We start from the raw sequence: 21,341 nt of genomic DNA, 5'->3' as shown, positions 1-21,341 counted from the left end.
GAATGAGCTGGATATCGTGTCACGTGCCGAGCATCACCTGATCGAATCAGACGTTGTATCTGGTCATCATCCCAAAAGGGAAAAGCGCCAGAAAAGTACCAGACGCGTATCAACTTTTGAATATTCGGCATCGAAACTTTTGGATTGACGTGGGGAGCTCGAAGAAGGATGTTTGGCATCGAGAATTTTCCTTTCCCGACTTTCCTTTCTTAATCACTCATGCGCCCGGCGCTTCTGCGACTGTTGAAGAGGCCGTCCGCCGTCTCGATCCTTGACACACTCACAGCAACACCGATCGGAATTGAGCAATTGGAGACCAGGTACAAGTGTCTACGATGTCATTCGCGAAGCGCCAAACAAGAACCACTCGAGGAACCCCACAATAGCCCGACCCGGAACCAGCTTGAGGATTCATGCCGAGGGAAACGGCCATTCAGCTTTCCCATCTACGACATTGAGACCTCGAACGAACTGAATACCCTTGAGCCCACACCTCTTGTGCAGAGCCAAACGCATAATAACACAACACAATGCCCTATCAAACTTCTGTCTCTCCGACCGGACAAGCTCGAATTCGAATCGGACGTCGGACACCTCAACAACATTGGAACACGATTAGTGGATAATCCAGAGCATCGAAATAATTTCGATCTGTGGGAGGAGCTTCTTCGATACCGCCAGCGTCATTACGGCGACAATGGCACGCTTGACATATGGGAAGGGTTGAGGGTCCGAGTGGATGGTGTACGGCTCCCAGTTGTAGGAGAGCAAGCGGACTTCTTTTGGCAGAGCTTTGTGGACATGGGGTTGAGGCGAGAGCTTTTTCTTAAGGAAGTTCTAGACTATGCTGTCATTTTACGGGAGCAACAAGGCAACGGATGGCCACAGCTGTATGAGCGCGTGGTGAGTGGACTTCTTGGCCAAGGCTTGACGAAACGTGCGGTCGAATGGCACAAGAAGCTTCAAAATTCTCATTTAGCCAGCGCAGCTGATGTGCTGAAAATCCTTCCATCGGCGATCCGTTCTTCGTCTCTTCCGGCTGGCACGGAAGTTGCGACTTTGGCTGATCTCGAGCGGCCGTCCTTGTCGCCGGGGTTGCAGGCTTTCCAAACCATATGCTCCACAACCCCCGACCATAATTTTTATGGCCCTGTCATTGCGATGCTCATGCAGCAAGGCCACGGAGAGGCGGCGATCTCGATGCATCATTTCCTCGCTCGACGTCAGGATCACCCACAGAGCCCTGACGAGATACAGCCATTGCTAGAATATGTTGAGAAATTCGGGCTACGGAAAGAGTTCAATCGACTCCGTGGCTATGTTAAAAAGCGATTTGATACCGAAGCTTCGATTGACCAACCTGGCCCAAAAGACACAACTCCAAAATCCGTGGGGAGGGGGTCGCACGACGAAAAACCTTTCAAAGATGACATTGGTGCCAAGCTGTTTGCCACTCGTGCTCTCAATTTTGATATGATCGTTGGTGGCCTGAAGATGCTCGGTGTATCGGAGATCGGCCACCGGACGTTGCGCGAACTAGCCACAAGAGCTCATGGCAACCAAGATCTTTTGGACAAGCTTAAAATACTTAAGCAGTCCGGCATTTCTATAGGAAGCACTGTCTTCTCGCGTTTAGTTCAAAAACTTGCAACCCAGAACCGCGACATCCTTCTCTCGGACATCCTCCGCAGCGATCAGCATCCTGACACTCTCGAAGACAAGCGGATGCAGGAGTCAATGTTGGTATCTTACTACATGGCCCGGGATTGGCGATTATACAATATGACTCTAGCGGTGTTGACAGAATTATACCCGGGAGCACCAGACCTCTACGACATTCACTTTCGAAAGCATATCGCGGCCTGGGAACTGAGCGCGGCGTCCAAGGTTGCCGACGAGCTAGCTCTTCGTGGCCGGACATTGGGCGAAGACAGCGTGGATTTTATGGCCGAGCAGATTCTCACCCCTCGGCGAATGAACCATCGCCCGCCGCCGGGCCAACGTTTGTCTGCCGTTGAGGAAGTGATGTTCATCTTCAAGATTCTAAAGCGTGTGGTTCCCGCGGGAGGTTATGTTAGTGCTGCATTCTGGATTGAGATGCTCAAGCGTCTGGGTATGGCAGAAGCATGGGCGGATTGGGATAAACTCCGAGATTGCTGTTTGTGGCTCGTCCGCCAATACGCTGAAAGCCCTGGGCAGAAGCCTTGGGCAGGTCTTCCATCCCCAATATCTTCTCTCGATCCCACCAAGCAGGCTAACGGTCGCGATCGGCGGATGCTCGATCTGGTGTTCAACCCACAAATGCAAGCCGCCATCGTCTCCTGGGGCTTCATGTTCCGAGTATTGGACACCACCGCATCGAAATTTGCCATCGCCCCGCTTAACTCCCAAGTGGACGAAAAACTCATTCCATGGGTACGAGGGCTGATTCTACTTCGAGAGCTGGAACAATCCGGTCTTCGTCTTGACAAGCGATTGATCTCACAGGCAGTTCGCCACCGGCTGGCCATGCTGTACAGCCACCATGTTCTGTCGGCTCGGCGCATGAATCGCATGCTACGGCGGCGGAACCCGTACTCTTTACAGCAAGTGTTGAACGATGTGTTCCAGGCCTGGGGCGATCGATCTCTCTTTGATGGGATGGAACAGAACCTAGAGCAGCTGGTGAATCCGCCACGAGCGAGCAGAACGAAGCGACGCGCCCCAGGTATACGTTTGTCGCTTAAAGGACTATGATACTTGCACTCTGCGTCCCATGTATATTAGCAAATATGTAAATAATTGATTATATTACCCATCTTATTTGAGAATCGTATATGTACACGTATGTTTCCTCCGCAGTTGAGACATTGATCATCAAGGATCAATCAAAGTTCATCTATAAAATGGCACATTGCTAAAAAAATTACGGAGTAATGCCTAGAAGACTGGGCTATGTCACAAATCCAAGAGGTCGATTGGGGTGAATAAGCCAATGGCAGTGCAGTTGTCGATCCACCGATCTAAGAATAGTTGAGAGGGCAACGCGGCCTGGTAAACATTTTGTTTATTTGAGGTCTTGTGCCTCCTTTTCTTTTTCTTATTTATATTTGATCTTTCGTATGATATTGTTATATTGTTATATTGTTATATTTCTACATCTCATCATTTGTGTACAGTTATGCGAGTATTCAACTTCCTGGCATTGTTGCCTGTGGTCCTTGCGAACCCTTTGATCCAAACGAAGCGTACGACAGCATGCAACAACTCTCCTGATCTTTGCTCCAAGACCTATGGAGCAATTACACATCTGGGCGCCCACGACAGTCCATTTGTGCGCGACAGTGATACCGGCAACTCGCTAGCTGCCAACCAGTACTACGACACTCCAACGCAACTATCAGCCGGTGTCCGATTAGTAACAGCCCAAGTCCACAAGAGCAACTCACAATGGCGTCTATGCCATACCAGTTGCGACCTGCTCGATGCGGGATTGCTGAGCACTTGGCTGACGGATATCAAGACGTGGTTGGATGACAATCCAAACGAGGGTGAGTTAGTTCCACGAGGATATTTAGAAAGAGGGTATACTAACAGCCCGTCTAAAATAGTGATCACAATCCTCCTAGTCAACTCCGATGACGCCACAGCCTCGGAGCTCAACACCGAATTCACAACAGCCAACATCACTGACTACGCCTACGAGCCCACCTCCCAAGGCACCGCGCCAACAACCTGGCCAACCCTCCAAACCATGATCGACGACGGCAAGCGACTGGTCGTTTTCGTGGCCTCCCTCGACACCAGCACTAGCTACCCCTACCTCATGTCCGAATGGAGCTATGTCTGGGAGAATCCATACGATGTAACCTCCGCCTCGAACTTCACATGCGAGGTAGACCGACCGTCAACATACAAAGACAACAGCGCATCCGCACTATCGGCCAATCTCCTCCCACTGATGAACCACTTCCTGTACTCGAACACCCTCGCGATCCTGGACGTCGAGTACCCGAACTCCAGCTACGTGGGGACGACAAATGCCGCGTCCGGCGGGACGGGTAACCTAGGTACTGCGGCGACGACCTGCAAGAAGGCGTGGAATGGGCGACAGCCGACTTTTATCCTGGTGGACTTCTTCAATCGCGGTCCGGCGATTGATACCGTCGATAACTTGAATAACGTTACCAATGCGGTTGGTCGCAAGTCTGTGTCGACTTCGGCGGATTCGACTAGTGATGCCTCGTCGACGAGTAATGTGTTCAAGGCGCTGGTTGAACTGGCGGCATCGGCTAGGTCAGGCACGTCGGTGTCTATGGGGAATTGGATTTGGACTGGCGGGAACTGGGGGAATCTTCTCGGCGGAGGGATTTCCTTCTGAGCTGAGTGATTTGGCCTCGGTTCCTCTTGTTTGTTTTTTGTTTTTTATTTTTGGAGCGTTTTGACGTTGTTTCTTGGATATCTTTTTCAGTCCTGGCGGTATGGGGCTGTGCCCTGGCTGGAAGGTGCATAGTGCAGGGATATACTCCGTAAGGGTATTTGCATTCAAGGACAAGGCGTTTTGGATTAGAAATGGGAAATGGGATGGATTTCCCCGGAATATCTAGTGATATAGTTTCTACGAATGGAATGATTCAAAGTCAATTGCCTCGTATTTTTCGAATTTCGAATTTCGGAGTTGAACTCGTTCTACTCTACTTTTTTCCCAATATCTGCTGCACCTTGGTGACCTTATCCTCGAAGGACTGCACTTTATCAGTCCTAGAAGAGACGATTAGCAATGGGAAATGGATTACGCCAAGACGAGCAAGGTGCATAGAAAAAAACAAAAAAAAAAAAAAAACAAACTCACCTCGTCCCAACCCGAATATCAGTATGAATCCGAACAATCCCCTGCTGATGAAGAATCGTATGCGCCTGTCCGATAACCTGATGAACCCGGTCCCAAGATCCTTCTACAAAGAAACAAAATCGTTAGTAAATATAGAACTAGGTTCACACAGGCCTGTCAGCTTTCAGCTTTCAGCTCTCGGCTCTCGGCTCTCTCCTTATCTCCTTCTCTCCTGTGATTTTAGTTTCAGCTGCAGGGACAGATACAGCCGAGAGGAGAGGAACGAGTTCCACCTAGATAGGAAGTGGAACCGGAAGTGGAAGTGGAACTGTAGATGTGGCCGAGGTATAATACTGGAATGATACTATAATACTACGTAGTGTAGTGTATTATAGTCTGGAGGGATGTACTCCATACGTACCGAGGGTTGTGCCTGCGGAATGCATGACATACTTCAGGCCGCATGTTTCAACCAATCGCTGGATGTCAGCGACTTGGTCTGAAACTGAGGGTGAAGAGGTGCCGATCTGGGGTTATGTTGTTAGTGTGCAGGTGGATAGGAGAATATGACTCGTCCGCGGGGTTAGAGGCTTAGAGGCTTACGGGAACCAGGCAGAAATCGGCGACGCAGTGAGCGGGGGTTGCGATGTTAGCCATATTGGAGGATGATGAGATGGTGAGATGGTCAGGTGGCCGGGTAAAAGAGAGTATTCGTTCAATAGGAAGATGGGGAGATGAGGGTTAGTATACAAAGTAATGTTAGTGGGGAGATGAGATGAGGATGTGGTCAGTGTGACACGCCATATCCGCAGGGCTGAACTTGGGCATTTACATGTTACGACATTTTACGACATTTACGACATTTACGACATGTTGACTACATATTGATGTACTTACTTTTTAATTTATATCTACCCTCGAGCCTCTTTCCAAGGCTCATCTCACATCTGCATACTTTTTTCCTGCATCTACAGTTTGAGAGATTTGCTTGACCGCCATTGTCCTATAAATGTGCTTTTGGCGTTTCCCCCCCCCCCTCTGCCCTTGAGGGATTTCATATCTAACTTCATGGGGATCTTTTATTCGATAATTTCATGATTTTATGATTTGGACTTTTTAAACCTCCTTTTAACTCCTTTAGTATGATCGACCCCGGGGGGTACGCCACTGGTTCCTACCCAGTCCCCACAACACTGAACCCTTGGTTTTCTAAGTGAATGTCGGGCTTCTTTGTCCGGCTTCTCCCTTTTTTTCTCTCAAAGTCTTCTCCTTTCGGTTCATACATAAAGACCTTTGTGTGCTCTTAAGCGTACTAGTTAAATTTTGTGCTTCGAAACTGATTGGATACCCCAACCTTGGAAGTGAGATCTGGCTAAACTCGGTTTAGCCCCTCTGGATCGGGTTGAGCCTCTCTCCACTGGATGCATATGCACGATCTATTGAAGATTGTTTCATAAAATACACACTCAACCTTTCGATCTTGAGAGTCCATTCAATACATTATCATTTGTGGCGGGGATCACTACATCATCCGTTAGCCACGTCATGATCACAGAGATAATTTGGATTTCCAGCCCGACACCCATCCCTCTAACGGATGACCAAACCCAATCTACTTGAACTCCCCTCGGGGGTTCAACTTGTCTACCTCGCTGAGGGAGGAGCAAACGTGATTTATCGATTCGTCAGAACCCCGGTACTCACTAAAAAAGACCCCAAGAAGCCACTATCTCCACCTGCACACGACCCGGATCGTTGCCACCTACCAGCCCAACTCAAGGGGAAATTACTCCGACTCCGCAAAGAAACCGCAGCCGACATCTCCTACACCGAGATTATCCGAAACTTCGACAGTATCATCCGACCGTTATTCAACCCGGAAGAACTAGTTGATCAAACCCTCATCAGACTCCCAGAGGGTCTCCTTACCAGCTACAACGAGCAACTGCGGACTGCAGAACTAAACGGCGCGCGTCCAAAAAAGCGTCATGGCAGTTACCTCTGTCTGCATGAGCCATTCGGTCTCCTCATCACCGACATGACGACAGCCGGAGACCTCGGCGCGAGTCTAGCCGAGCTGAAACCTAAATGGCTCAACCAGTCGCCATCAGCGCCCGCGACAGCACATAGGTGTCGGACCTGTGCGCTGCGGGATATGAAAAACTGCGAATCGCAAATCCAAGGCCTGAAAAAACAGCGGTCGTTCTGTCCCCTGGATCTGGTGTCGGAGCAGTATGAGAATGTGCTGCGGGCGACGGGGTTGATCAAGGGGTGCAAGGATCGATCGCGACTGGCTCGGATTTTGTATCGGAACCCGACGCTGCAGAGACTGCAGTCGTTGCAGAAGACGGAGAGGGATGTCGGATTGCAGGGTCCGGCGGCGCAGTCTCGGGAGATGTCGCTTGCGATGACGTTGCGGGACTGTACGATGTTTATCAAGGTGAGTGCATGCTACAAAGTCTAATGATATTTCTCAGCAGACAGAGGATCTTGACGTTGACGAGAACACAATCCAAAGTTCGAATACTGACCTCTCTATAGATCCCCCACGACGAAAAGTCACCCGTTGAAATCCGTCTTGGCGACCTCGATCTGAAGACAGGCGCCGGCGGGAAAGCCGGCTACTGGCGCGACCTGGAAACACGGCTCATTGACCAGGGCTGGTACCGGGGAAGCAATACCAGTCAAGAATCGGGTGAATGCGCTTTACATACCCCGCGAAGACCCTCTCAGTCTCATTTAGGATGAGACTATATCAACCTCGTCTGGGATGGCGATTGATGTTCTTGATGCATTGCAATTTTCATTTTCATTTTTGGTTATTCGAGCGAAGACAACAGAAGTCTTGAGTGTGATTGGTGTGGCTCCTCGGGCTTGTGTATAGTATTTTTGGATTTATGGTTTATTTTCGGGCGGTTTTTTTGTCGTTTCACGGTTTCATTTGGTTTTGGGCAAGGGTGGATGGATTTCTGATTTGTTTTTTAATGACTGCACGTTTCTTCGAATATGAAAAATATTGTAAACAAAACACAACTGATATCGCTCGAAAAGAGTCATCTAAGCCCTATCTAGCAAGCTATATCAAGCTGTTCCAAACTCCATAAGCTCGCACTAGCCTAAGAAATTGATAAATCTTTCTTGGATTTCCCCAGGGCTATGTTTTAGCCGGCTGATAGATCTGAAAACCCCGTGCTCGGGATTTCTCAGACAAGGACGCCGGAGATATCCCCGAACTTTTGAGAAGCATCCTTACTAGCAGCTACTTTAGCATGCTGGTCGGCCTCTGTATTCCATTCTCGTGGAATACGCCAGAATTGAATACGCATTCCTCTCTCATCCCACCGTTCCACCTCCCCGAGTAAACACTTCCAAAGATCCTTATTTTTGACCGGTAGTCCTGAGCTCGTTCTCCAATCATTCCTTATCCACTTTTTAACCCATTTCGTCATACCCTCCACAACGTATTCAGAATCAGTAGCGATAACTAGACAGCGACATCCTTCGCCAAGCCAGTATCGAAATCGCGTAGCTGCAATTACAGCGCGTAATTCAGCCCGGTTACTTGTTTGTAGGCCCTCCATACCAGTAGGACCTTCTTTTTCGAGAGGAAAGCTTGCATGCCCACAGACTGTAGGGTTCAGCGTCGAATTTCTGTACACAAAGGAACAACCAGCTCTTGGATTTTCACCGCCGTTGTCTAAGCAGGCCCCATCCGTATAAACCAGGAATTGGTCGTTTTCGGCATTGCGACGAATGAACCGATATGCGGGTGGCGTGGCCTGCTTAGCTCTGTCTAGTGGGAAAAGCGACGTGGGCGTGTCACTTGGATTTGGGGGATTGAACTTCGTGGGGAAGATGCGTCCCGTGCCTACTCTGAGCTCAGTGCCAGAGGCAAAAGGGGCAAACACACCGAGGGGAGGTTCATCTCCATTGGAGATATCGATGTCGTCATCGGTATAGTCGCTGTGGTACGAGTTTTCTGTGTCTTCATCGTCCTCGTCCTCGTCCCCCTCCTCTAATAACTCGTCCATAAAGCTATAATCCACGGTGCAATAGCCACATATTGTGAGTCTGTGTGAGCGGCAGACTAGACGACCACTGGGAAGTGTTATAGGGTCGTCTGGATGCCAGGCCATGATGGGTACAGCACTTTGACGAATTGTCTAGAACACTAATTTGTAATGTTTTGGGGACCTAGGCATGGAATGTTAGCTGTAGAAATTTGGGTTTCAAGGAGGACAAACTCACAACTGAGAAGACTAGATAAAGCGATGAGGGGAAGAGAGGATAGAGGCTGAATCCGGCGGGTTGAGACACCATCGCGCCAACCCATATAATTGTTTACCGCCTATTTTTCCGCCTTGTTCTCACCTATATGTGTACTCAACCCTAGGGACCTACATAATTCTTCGGCTTCTCCTACTTCTCCTTCTATTATCATCGTAGGCTTCTAAGTATAGTTAAGATAGGCCTTGACAAGTCCCGCAGTACCCCTCACAGTGCGTGTTGAGTTCTCTTATCCATTCCATTTAGTCATATCGTTTTGATCAACTGATGTTCCAAACGTCAATATGACCAGGCGCCCATTTCTTCCCTTAAATGACGAAGTCCCCTGGATTTTGTTTCGCACATCTTGCGATGGCAAGGGATGCGAGGAATGTGAATTTCCAAGGGCGAAATCTTCTACGCAGCTTGAGACTGTCTATTACTAGTGAATTACTCTTACCTGAGCTTGCGAAGGCGCCTATAGCTCATGTGGTGCTTGATCTCAGCGGTGGGATTGGAATATTACAATGTATTAACACTTATCTACTCGACGATGTCACAGCACAACTGAAGATCCAACAGGTAACATATAATGACACAAGTGAACACCTTTTCCTCCTTCACAGCTCATTCAAGACAGCAACACAGAACCCCAGTACCTCAACTAGCCAAACTGACAATCCTATGCAGTGATATTCCCACCCTCTTGTACCAGTCGAAGGGACTCTCACCCCTAGGCCGAGGATACATCTAAACAGCCCCACCCAACACGCTACCCAGCGGCAAGCTATCCACTAATCTACCAGAGCTAGCGCTAGCGTTCGGCACCAGGGTAGACTAGCTAGATATCTCAGAGGGGCGAGAATCTGGCGTACGGGACACTGGTAGGCAAGCTAGGTGTCATAGAGGGACTAATGTGCGGCACTCCGGTGGGCCAGCTAGGTACCGTAAATGGAAACGCGGTTGGCGTGGCCAGTATCTTCAGCAGGGTGGGGATGGGCGTGCTGGATGGGGTTGGGATCTGGCCGGATGGGACCCCTTGACTGCCCAGTGCACCGAGGCCATTGAAGAGACCGATGGAGATTTGGGCTGCGGCGTTGCTGCTCAGAGCTGTCAGGGTGGACAGAGTGAGGAGGATATTGAAGTTCCCTCATGGATTCCAGAAATAGTATCGAAATGAGCGGCCTGACCGACTTGGTGCCACCAAACGAGAACGATCCTCTCCTTTTAACACCCACCAACACGACCGACCATGCTATCTTGACACCGGCAACAATCGTCACAGATAAGAACCAGGATCAAGATAACTCACAACAATCTCACAACAATAAGCCCTGCGATGGTTCAGATCATCCTTTCTGTTCGAGATACGCAAATAAGAAAGTGTTGGGTCAATACATCCCCGAAATCGACGAGAATTATGTGCGCTCTAAATTACGCAAGACCGCGGCATCCAAACGATCCAAAATGCTTCGTAACCAATTCATCACGGCCACTATTATCGGTTTAGCAAATATAGCGACACTAGTTTGTGTTTGGGTATACTTCCCCCCAGATTCGCGAGGCATAGGAACGTTACGTATGGGTGACTGCTCCGAGGTAACAACTATCGACAGCGCGATACATATGGTTCTGAACGTGGTATCGTCCCTGTTTCTCGGTGCTGGCAGCTATTGTATGCAAATCTTGGTCGCTCCGTCTCGACGGGAGATGGATGACGCGCATTCTCGCGGTATCTCTCTCGATATTGGGGTACAGAGCCTTCGGAATCTACGATGGATCAAGCGAAACAGAATATTTCAATGGGGAGGGATTGGGCTTTTGTCAATCTGTTTGCATTTGTTGTGAGTTGTCTGCTATTACATCGTAGGAGTATGATTCTGATATTTGCTATGCGCTGTCTCCCAGTTGGAATTCCCTCACTTTTACCTCGACCCCAGTCGTGAGTTATGCATCGGCTACCGTTACAAGCGACTTCCAGGCAGTAGGACGTGATTGGGCCTCAGATCCTCCCCGACAGATATCTTCTGGACACGACTGGTCTCCGGTGTATGACCTATACTCCCAGATGGCCAATTTCACACGCCTGGACAAGCAAGAGTGCATTGATTCATACATCGACCCTCTGAAAACCAAGAAGCCCGTGATTGTCGTTACATCTAACGTCACAACGGCCCAGAATGATAATAGCCCTGTCATTAGTGGTTGGGTCACAGGGTGGGACGTTTAGAGCCGCTCACCCTGGTGGATATGTCAAGCTTATAACCTTGATTTCAAGCTTCTATACTCGAGAGAATAGGCCAAAACCTTTGTGGACAATTGGACAGTCCTCACTTATAATTACCCAGGGGATAATGAGTCTAACAGGCCTTTCTGGATTAAGGTCGATTATTACCTTGTGGGTCTCGAGAGCGACATCAGCCGTCGCTGTGGCCTGCACTATAGAACACAGATTTTCATAGTCATAAGTGTATACACATTACTCCAATGCTGCTTTATCTCAGTTATCTGGTGGTCCTCTCGCACAAAAGCTAGCTTAGGTCAAGGAGAAAGAATAGAAAGAACCATGGTTTTAATAGGCGATGCTATCGCGGAGTATTTAGAGCATCCAGGGGATTTATCGGAATCTCAGGCTGTCCGTATACATCCACAGGTTTGGCGCCCCCAAAACCGGCTTTCGTGGTTCAAAATTGTTAGCCCTAAGATATAGGGAATTTCCTTAACACTATGAGCTCTACAAGCACCGCATCACAACCCATTCAGAGGCGAAGAGCTAACGGGGAGAAACTCTAGATTTGCCCTTGATATTGCGGCTCCAATAGCTATATTGGTTGATAACGTTGTCTATTAGAAACCCCGAGGTCTTGAATTGAGCATACCGACCATTTTCAATCTAGGCTTCGGCCTGAATGCTGATTTTCTCGGCCTAGGGAGCGAAACACGCAACTACAGCCTGGTCCAATGCGTTTTTCTTGCCAACATTGTCCAGCTCATCATTAGTTTTATTTATCTGTTTTACAACAATATCTTAACACATCAACTTCTCGCCGACCAGTGGGTACGGTTTCTACGCCCAGACGGAAAGAAGTCACTACGCGTTTCCACGCCTCTTAGGATGCAGCGCTCGTCCTATATACTCTCCCTTCCCCTCACATATTCAATCACACTTATGATCGCCATGATCATACTTCACTGGCTTGTGTCCCAAAGTCTATTCGTTGTCCAAACTATAGGTTTCGACACCGACGGCGAGCTGCTGCTTCCCTCCCGCTTTAATGGCTCAGCGGTCGGATACTCAATTCTACCTATTGTTCTTGCAACAATATGTGGGGGCATTATGGTGATAGGGTTGCTTGTCAATTCTGTGGTGCGAAGTCATCAAAATGTGCCACAGGGGTTCTTAACATGGGGATCTAGTAGTGCTCATATCGAGTCTCTGTGCCAAAGACCAGACGAGGACTTTGATGCACATCTATTCCCTGTAAGCATAGGGGTTGTTACATCTAGTCTTCTAGGGGGTCCAACTGGTCCGCCTCGACTGGCATTTACAACAGATATCGCTTTGCGCTCACCGAAGGATGAAGAGATATATGTACTCCCCGCGAGGAAAGAAAAGCCAAAACTACTGTAGCGATAAAACGTGAATCCAGCAAGGCATGGCATTTGATTGTGACATTCTCACAGAGGTTCTGAAATTAGGAAGCGGGACAGATTGAGTGACTTGATTTTTCAAATCCACTTTTCTTACATTACTATGGCTTTCATATCAATCTTCGGGTATAGGACGGAGGCAATGGAAAGGGAAGGGAAAAGGTAAACAACAAAGGGCTGGGAAAATAGAAGAGACAGAGTGTTCAATCATGGATCACTTGCATTTCACTTTAAGCTGAAGACTGTTGTCCGTTACTCGAGTAGACAGACTTGTGTCAATTGAAATTCAGGTCCAAACAGTCAACGGACCGAAGATATCAATTTAAATTTCGCTGGCTTGAGAGTCTTGATCATTACCTTGTCGCTGCACCGATCATTAAGATGAAATCGACGCTGGAGGAAATTGATTCGAATAGGAGCATAGGCGGGGAATCTCCACCCCTCCAGACCACCAGACCAGCCTTGATCGATACCAAAATGATTCATACTGAGAACGATGACGAGCCATGTCAGGAGAAGCCAGCACTCAAAACTATTTTCATTGGGATCAAACTCCATGGTGGTCTTTGGGGCTATCTGGTTGATCGACGCAATGACCACACTTGAATAGGCCCTGCGAGTCTGCCACCATGATACATCCGCTTTCAAAGTTCTGAACGGTTCTGAGATTCCCCCTTCGATCACAATGGTCGGCCATTTTTGGGAAACGGGAGGGACACGTCGTAGAAGTTGGGAGATACCCGTCTACAATACAGCCATTATGAGTATTATAAAATAGCCAAGATAGAGAGATGGCACTTATCGGCTGTGTTTTGCTTTCCATGTCTCAAGCCCAACAATGATCACAGTGATCAGAATGACCATCACCATCTGCGTAACCCGAAGACAACCAGTACCATAATTGTTACACAAAAGCTGAAATGTTTGGCATTTGGGTCAAATTCTATATGGTGTATGGAAAGTAGGAAGTGATAATTTGGCAGTCAAAGTAGAAATGAAGTTGTAGGTTAGACTCTATAGCCTAAAGTCATCGACGGGTCAAGGTACGACATAATCGGATAAGACGAAGGTAATCTGTAAAAAGACATGAGAGTGATCCACCCTCAACTTGAGATTTAATAATAGAGGATACCTGATGTGAGTGGTATGTGAATTACAAAGAAGAAAAATGAAATGACCAGTTGAATTGACCCGGAAAGACTACGATAGGAGGAAAGCACGATGACGAGATGAGCCATGACTAGCGTCTTCAATGGCATCTACAGATGATTTGATTTGATTTTGTTCAACGGAATTCTCAAGTGAAATGTTTTTGAACATATTTTGACAGAAAAACAACAAATATAGAAGAACTGAAAGGGCACAACTAGTCTATCAACAGAACTACTAAAATATGCATTGTCTTGGGGTTGACAATCATTCTAGACATGAAGACATATTCCAAGTCACGAAGGCCTTGTGGTTTCTTTACAAGGGAGCTGTTGAATTCAATCTATACCAAAATATATATACCCCAATCCCTCCCTCATCTATATCTATATCTAATCTATAGCTTCCCAAAAATCTTAACTCTCTCCTCGACAGGCTTCTGCACCTTCTCCCCGGCAGGACCCTCGGGATTTCCAAAGACTAACTGAGCAACATTCCGCCAGTCACTGGGCACATCCCACTGCTTCGCAACACCAGCATCAATGAGCGGGCTATAGTGCTGCAAGTTTGCACCGAAGCCGAGCGCTTCAAGGCCGGTCCAGACTGGTAACTGTTAGATCGAGAAAACAAATATTCCGTAGAAAAAGAAACGAATAAACATACGGAAGTACTGATGCATGGCATTGGAGTGGTCCGCCCACGGCACGAAATTATCCTTGAAGGTAGCGAATTTCTCCTGCATGGGCTTGATGTGCGCTGGGTCTTCGTAGAAGAGGATCTGGGCATTGATTAGCTATGGATAAGACTGGGTACCTCGAATTTCAAGGAAATGAACCAAATTCAAACGGGAAGCAAAAAGTACGTACCGTTCCATACGCTCCCTTAAAACCAAGCAACTTAGGCAACGTCTGCTTCTCCCAAAGCTCCTGCGGGATCTTACCCGCCTTAACAAGTCCCTCAAAGGCCTCGATAGCGATATCCCACAGCCTATCGTGCTGATCATGGAGGAGAACGACTAGTCGCGTGGACTGGGTATTGAACGCGCTGGGGACATTCAGGATGGCCGCATTGACAAGCTCTTCAATCTTGGAGTCTGCGACTGGGCTTTTCTTGCTAAGATTGTAGATCGTGCGCCTGTTCTTGGCTAGATCGATTAGGGTGCTGGGCATGTTTGCTGCTGGGGTTGGGGCTTGTTTGCGGGTTGACGAAGAGAATGAGCGGGGAGTTGTTTGGTGGGTGGATACCAGACGTGTTGGGCTGGTTCTGGATAGTGCTGCGCGGGTTATGGCTTGTAGGCGGGATTGCATGAGGCGGGTTGTCATCTTGGCGGTTTGGGTTAATTTATAGGTAGCTTTTGGTGTGCGGATATGTCGTTTATATATCCATGGATGTTATGTCCCGTATATTTTTTTAGGCTAGTGCTTATTACTCAATTGCTAATCCGGTGGCTTATGGCTTAGGTATACCCCATCCCGTGCTCTGGGAAGCGCTCGGGGCAATTTCAGGCGACCATCGTGAGTTCCCGCTCGGGCGGAATTACGGAGTTAAGTAATCATTTATCAGCTGGCAGTTGGGTTAATCAGCAATTGGTTAGTATCACAAATTGATTACTTTGTCCAGTGATATATGGGAGTATTAGGGAAAACATAGATTGAATAAATGAATCATAATTGAAGTTATTTAGCAGTTATCTTACAAACTTAGGGTCAAAACCAAAGTACCATATGCCTAAAAGAGGTCAGAAACATGTACCCTTGCACCATAGTTAACTAGTATTCTTGAATGTCGCAAACATTACTCCGTACTCCGTACTCCGTACAATGATATTAAAAGAATCAGGCCTTATTTCCAGCAAGATACCTAGAGACTTCACTTGAGTTAGCATGGACACATATGACGCATATTGCAAAACACAAGGTAAAATTGGCAGGCTCAGAGACCCGTCTTGAAACATATAAAGGTATCAATTTCACCATAAAAGGTAAGTAACGGATAAACTAGCATCACTGTGTGCCATTGGGAAAGAAAGAAAAAAGTCAAAGGCATCGCGTACCTGAGCTAGTTGGACCCGCCCGGGAACGGGAGCCATCACGGATCAAATTATCCTGAACCTGTTAGATGGCGATTTTGATATCGAGACGGAATAAATTCGATTCCCAAAGCTGTGCATATACAAGCAAAAAAATATATTATAATCTTTTTTCATGCTTATTGTCGAGATTTCATCTTTCAAGAAACCATCCCATATCAAGGGAAATGATACTCTCGAGACGAATTGAGCAACTCCAAAACATTTTCGGGGATTCGACGAAATTCGCGCTATTCTTTAGAGGTTGCAGGGCTCAAGATTGGCCTTATTTTCTTCTACTTTATACGGGTCATTTGTTTACGCGAGAGGGCAGAAAGGGCAGCGGCCCTATCTTGTTTTGCTTGTTTTCAGTCCAGGGCTGATCCACGATGTCGTCATTAATATTGAGATTGACATTGGGGATAAAATTTGACCCTGTAGGAAGTAATGACCACCAATATTTTATGGAGAATGCTTGATATTGGCTGATTGGCAAGGTGAAAGGATGGGTTTTCGTGATTCTACCAAGCACCTAGTATCTTGTTTAGTAGGCCGAAAATATGTCTACATTATACCACATACAAAATCCTAGAAGATACTTGACCCAGAATATCCAATGAATTCCAAGAGTAAGCAACTAACCATAGTCGATCCAGTAGCATGCTGAATCGATGGAGACTAGATACTACAACATAAACCGTCTGCGATAGCTTTAAAGTGATAGTTTCAAGCCAACCATTTCAAACAACATAAGTAACATACTCTAGACCCTTCTATGGTGGGCAAAATTTTGCTGACAATGATCAACAATCACTGAGTTGATGACCTTGGGATTTCTAACGGCGTGGATATCGGTGCACATTTACAATGTGTCTATTGATGTTGGTATTGAGGGAAGTATCGCCCGCGAACAGGAAATGCTTGATAGTTGGAAGGAGATCATTGGTTTTACTGACTGTGATGATGTGCAAGCTTAGAAAAGGCAGAGATGCATGTCTTGAAACCCGACTGAAATAAGATAACACTATTGGAAATAATTGCTCATCTCCATCCTAGATTGCAATGTCCCTCGTCAAGCCTATAGATTTTCAGGTATGTAGTCGAGGCAACTCAGAATTCATCAGCACTCACAGCATATATTCATTAGATGTGTTTGGTAGATCATTCTACAGCTATCTGTGATATTCTTGGGGTTGTTCGTGGTTGTTATAACCGGAATTCGTCCTATTCTGCTCATAGGAGGAGCGTATAAAAGGTATAGGATCAAAAGGGAACAAAAATGTCTGTGACTATACCCAAATTGGTGCATCAAACATAGTTCGACAGTCTGCAACCCAGGTTAACTAAATAGCTCTCCAATAGAAAAGGATTAAATACTCACTCAATAAGATTTCCATCAGGATCTCTCACATATACACTACGAATCTTTCCAACGGCCCCGGTTCTTTCTACAACCTTGGCGCCTTCCAGAACCTGTAGAGGTCGTCAGTCTATATCTGCGCCATATAGGAAAAATATATGGAGTGTTCATACTTCAACTCTGGCATCCTGGAATACTTCCAAGACCTTTTCCACATTCTCGTCTGTCAAGAAACACAAATCGGCACTTCCTGGCATGACATCCTGGGCCTTGGGTTCGAATTCTTTGCCCGATTGGTGGAGATTTATTTTCTGAGAGCCAAAGATGAGGGCATGTCTATTATCGTCAATGCCTTTTAAACATCCACTAAGGTAAAAAAAAAGAGGGGTTACCTCTGAATGGATTGGTTGGTTGGTGAGGTAAAAATCTCGTGCCGCATGCCGAGGTAGGTTGTATAGAATGCCACAGTTTTAGGGATGTTGCGGACTGTTAGGACCAGGTGGTCCAGAGATTTGACAGCGAATTTCCCAGCCATGTTTGGGTAACCAGTAGATGTGATGCTATTCAAGGATGGTTGCCTAACAGAGGTGCCTTAGGGGCCCGCGGGGGCCGTGGAGCATGACTCATCATATGTAGGCTCGGGGGCTACTCCAATACACCCGAGGTTGTTATCTATACTTTTGGATTATACAAAGTACAGTTCTCTAGATATTTGGATCTGGACTAACGAGAGGGGTATGCGAGGTGGCTGAGCCCATGCTATCAATCAAAATCCACCATTCGAGGCAGGATGCAGCCACAAGTCATCATTCCACTTACCCCGCTGAAGCCCCGAGCAGGATAGCTTCATGTATATTCCTTGGCATGATGTGGCTCAGCAAGCAGTGAGATCATCGGGTATTGGACGAGATAAATGCCGCAACAGGGATAAGTAGCGCAAGATAAACTCATGCAACCCAGCCCTGGGGGTATAAAGAGGCACCCCGCATTATCCCAGCGCGTCTTGTGAACAAACACGGCCATACCAACAGCCATGTCCTACATATCCTACTCCAACGCCAGACTATCGCACTCATACTCTTGCAAGCCCCGCAAAACCCTCCGATCACCGGACCGCGATATCGCCTTCCGCAACCAGTACATAGCGCGCTCAAAGACAACCCTCGTGCTCAGACCATTCGGCAGCCCCCACTCCGCCGTCGCATATAAGATCACCGAAGAAGATGGAACACCACAGTTTACAGTAACCGGTCGCAAATACACCGATCGCTCGTGTCGGGAGTTCCGCGATGATTCGGGTCTGCCGCTCTTCGAGCTGCATCGAAAATGGTCATGGACAAATAGTTGGTCGGTCAGCTTGCCCGGGTGTGATACTGCGACGATAGCTACTGGCGCTCCACGATGGACGCTGGGGAATACTTCGTTTGGGAATTTTAATCTTTCGTTTGAAAATGCGGCTGCTTTTGAGGGGAAGCGCAGGGATGAGAAAATGCTTACTTTGCATATTGAACGACATGGAAATGCGCTGGCGCTTTTTGACGTTGTTGATGGGGATCGGAAGGTCGCTGAAGTCCGGGAGAGTATTCAACATAATGAGAAATTAGCTTTGATGAGAAGCTCTAGACAGGGGTATCGACCTGCCATGGATGTCATTGTAATGCCTGGAGTGGATATTTCGTTGGTGAGTATTCGAGTCTTTAGGGGTTTTTGGTGTGTATAGATTGACTAACATTTGTATAGGTTGCGACTATTGCTGTCATTGTATCTGACTGGGTTTTTAGTTCGAGTTGATTAAGTTCCTTGTTCTTCACTTTTCTTAAGTACAAATCAAGCATATCAAGCATATCAAGCAAATGCCAAGGTGTTTTCGGTTCTTGTGTTGGGCTTGGCGATCTTCTCTATCAACTTCATTTTAACACATCCAAACGCATTCCATGGCTTTGCTGAGCAAACAAAGCCATACGTGCCACGTATTATAAGAGAGTGAATCCTCCCTCATGCCTACTCTCTCATGAAATTTTCTATTATTATTCTACTGCCTATTATTCGCATATAATATACCCTCTATCCATTATGGCTGTTGATTAGCTACTAGGATTACTACAAGTCCCTCATTCATACATAGAAGCCGCAGAAGTGAACACACCTAGCCTTGAAAATAATCTATATTGGTTGATATTTTTCTTGCTCTCTTCATCAGTTGCTACCTAGCAGTACACGCCCATCAGTATCTCAACGGTGAGATCTAGTGATTTTCGGAGTGAATATCAAGATGCCTTGGGTGCCTCTCCATAAAAAATTAGATATTCATTTTTTGGCCAGTTAGATACTAGGCAATTTCAGAGACTCAAGCAAGATAGGCTGCATAGCCCTCAGAACACGAAAGCTATTAAATTTTAGGTTTGAAAATTTTATATCAGCCCTAGGGTGGTATAACGGCTCATGACCAGGTCTTCAAGACGAGCGATTCAGTTATTTTTACTCGAACATGTCGTCTGTTAAGTCAAAAGGCCTTTTGCAGCCTATAGTTTGAGTAGATCCTATTCTTCCTTCTTCTTTGTTCATACCTTGGCATGCATGGGTACAGATACTAGTCAAATGTAGTTACCCACCCCACCCCACTATATTGGCCCAACAACCAATTCACGTTTTTCTTTTCCCTCCTACACCTCCCACATTGCTCCGATTTCAATGAAAATAGGACCGAAAATTAGCAAAAAGGCGCAACTTTCTACTGTACAAAGGTCAGCTATTATATATGCTCATAGTAATGGTGTAACGTAGGTTCAATTAGCTAATGATTTTGGCTGTACGCGTAAGACAATCTTTAATACGCTTAAGCGCTATTCGGAAGGCGAAAAGCTTGAAAATCGCGAAAAAAGCGGCCGTCCCTTACTTATTAGTGAGCGCGCTTGCTATCATCTCTATTTATAGGCACGTCGGCATCCGTTTTGGACCTATAAACAGCTAAGTGCTGCTACAGCTCAGTATCTGTTACCCTCCACTATATGTCGAATTTTAAAGCGATTCGGACTCAGAAAACGGCGATCGAGATAGAAGATTCTAATTAAGCCTTCTCTTACTAAGAAACGGCTAAGATTCGTAAGAAAATGGCGGCGGGAAAGCTTCTAATTGTAGATCTTTTCGGACGAGTGTTCGGTATAATAAACCTCGAACTTTAGACTATAATAGTGCTTCTGTATAACCTCAGAGGGCCTTCGAAAAGATCTTATAAATACAAAGGTTCACATTAAAGATATTTTATAAATGGTTTGGGCTGGAATCTGGCTTAGAGGTCGAACAGAATTAATAATTATAGAACGGGACGAAGACTCGCCTTCGGGGAGGGGTTATACTGCAAAATCGTATATAGAAACGCTCGAAAAAGGTCTACTACCATTCTATATACCCGGGATAGTATTTCAGTAAGATAACGCGAAGATTTATCTAGCGAAGGACACGAAAGAGTGGTTTAAAACTCACGGAGTATACGTCGAAGACTGGCCCGCATACTTACCCGATTTAAACCCGATTGAACCGGTCTAGCGCTGGTTAAAACAAAAACTCTTTAAGATATTTCCAGAGCTTATTGACCAGGGAAGATCGAAGGCAGACTGGCTTAATTTTAAAAAATGCCTGGTGGTTGTATAGAACGCATTACCTCAGTCGAAGATAGATGCACTGATATTGAGTATAGGTAGACGTTTGAGGGCAGTACGGAAGGCTAGGGGTTATTATACAAAATATTAAGCGAAATTTTTATTGTGCTATTATTAAGCAAGCTTCAAATTTAATTATAATATTATAGACCATATAATGGTGGTGCTATATACTGTGAAAGTGATATATATATTTTGCATGGGGAGTCGAAAAAAGTGGAGTGGGTAACAACATATGGTAGGTGATGTATTTCCCCCTTTAGCCTCATGTCGCATCGGGCCTTCATTGTCAATGTTTTAGACTCTGTTCGGCTCGGGCCCTGTTAATTAGAGAAATCGGCAATAATCTCGGACTTCTCAGCCGAGTGGTACTTTCTA

At 46.6% G+C, this 21,341-nt stretch overlaps 8 protein-coding genes across 8 annotated transcripts; 4 read left to right on the top strand and 4 right to left on the bottom strand.

Annotated features, from left to right (window-relative positions):
- Window positions 1–219: 219 nt before the first annotated feature.
- PEX2_031740 (uncharacterized protein) lies at window positions 220–4,360 on the top strand (the record flags this gene model as incomplete). The annotated part of the gene is made up of 3 exons (XM_016740449.1): window positions 220–2,707; window positions 3,159–3,530; window positions 3,591–4,360. The coding sequence occupies 3 exons, from the start codon at window positions 220–222 to the stop codon at window positions 4,358–4,360; spliced, it is 3,630 nt and encodes a 1,209-aa protein (XP_016592951.1).
- Window positions 4,361–4,673: 313 nt separating this feature from the next.
- Window positions 4,674–5,467, bottom strand: PEX2_031730 (thiamine-binding protein; the record flags this gene model as incomplete). Its single annotated transcript, XM_016740448.1, has 4 exons — window positions 4,674–4,740; window positions 4,832–4,934; window positions 5,232–5,337; window positions 5,414–5,467. 4 exons carry the CDS (start codon window positions 5,465–5,467, stop codon window positions 4,674–4,676), a joined length of 330 nt encoding a protein of 109 aa, XP_016592950.1.
- A 940-nt stretch (window positions 5,468–6,407) lies between these two features.
- Window positions 6,408–7,558, top strand: PEX2_031720 (inositol-pentakisphosphate 2-kinase; the record flags this gene model as incomplete). Its single annotated transcript, XM_016740447.1, has 2 exons — window positions 6,408–7,250; window positions 7,352–7,558. 2 exons carry the CDS (start codon window positions 6,408–6,410, stop codon window positions 7,556–7,558), a joined length of 1,050 nt encoding a protein of 349 aa, XP_016592949.1.
- A 455-nt stretch (window positions 7,559–8,013) lies between these two features.
- Window positions 8,014–8,841, bottom strand: PEX2_031710 (uncharacterized protein; the record flags this gene model as incomplete). The annotated part of the gene is made up of 1 exon (XM_016740446.1): window positions 8,014–8,841. One exon carries the CDS (start codon window positions 8,839–8,841, stop codon window positions 8,014–8,016), a length of 828 nt encoding a protein of 275 aa, XP_016592948.1.
- A 1,411-nt stretch (window positions 8,842–10,252) lies between these two features.
- Window positions 10,253–11,306, top strand: PEX2_031700 (uncharacterized protein; the record flags this gene model as incomplete). The annotated part of the gene is made up of 2 exons (XM_016740445.1): window positions 10,253–10,828; window positions 10,947–11,306. The coding sequence occupies 2 exons, from the start codon at window positions 10,253–10,255 to the stop codon at window positions 11,304–11,306; spliced, it is 936 nt and encodes a 311-aa protein (XP_016592947.1).
- A 2,967-nt stretch (window positions 11,307–14,273) lies between these two features.
- Window positions 14,274–15,198, bottom strand: PEX2_031690 (nitroreductase family protein; the record flags this gene model as incomplete). Its single annotated transcript, XM_016740444.1, has 3 exons — window positions 14,274–14,479; window positions 14,540–14,654; window positions 14,743–15,198. 3 exons carry the CDS (start codon window positions 15,196–15,198, stop codon window positions 14,274–14,276), a joined length of 777 nt encoding a protein of 258 aa, XP_016592946.1.
- A 2,054-nt stretch (window positions 15,199–17,252) lies between these two features.
- PEX2_031680 (VOC family protein) lies at window positions 17,253–17,839 on the bottom strand (the record flags this gene model as incomplete). Its single annotated transcript, XM_016740443.1, has 4 exons — window positions 17,253–17,271; window positions 17,326–17,417; window positions 17,478–17,640; window positions 17,697–17,839. 4 exons carry the CDS (start codon window positions 17,837–17,839, stop codon window positions 17,253–17,255), a joined length of 417 nt encoding a protein of 138 aa, XP_016592945.1.
- Window positions 17,840–18,337: 498 nt separating this feature from the next.
- PEX2_031670 (uncharacterized protein) lies at window positions 18,338–19,095 on the top strand (the record flags this gene model as incomplete). Its single annotated transcript, XM_016740442.1, has 2 exons — window positions 18,338–18,985; window positions 19,045–19,095. The coding sequence occupies 2 exons, from the start codon at window positions 18,338–18,340 to the stop codon at window positions 19,093–19,095; spliced, it is 699 nt and encodes a 232-aa protein (XP_016592944.1).
- Between the last annotated feature and the right edge of the window lie 2,246 nt (window positions 19,096–21,341).

This window comes from Penicillium expansum, assembly GCF_000769745.1.
Source record: "Penicillium expansum strain MD-8 chromosome Unknown contig88, whole genome shotgun sequence".
Classification (NCBI taxonomy): domain Eukaryota; kingdom Fungi; phylum Ascomycota; class Eurotiomycetes; order Eurotiales; family Aspergillaceae; genus Penicillium; species Penicillium expansum.
The sequence above is the reverse complement of the archived record's forward strand: the minus strand, read 5'-3'. Positions and strand labels throughout refer to the sequence as shown.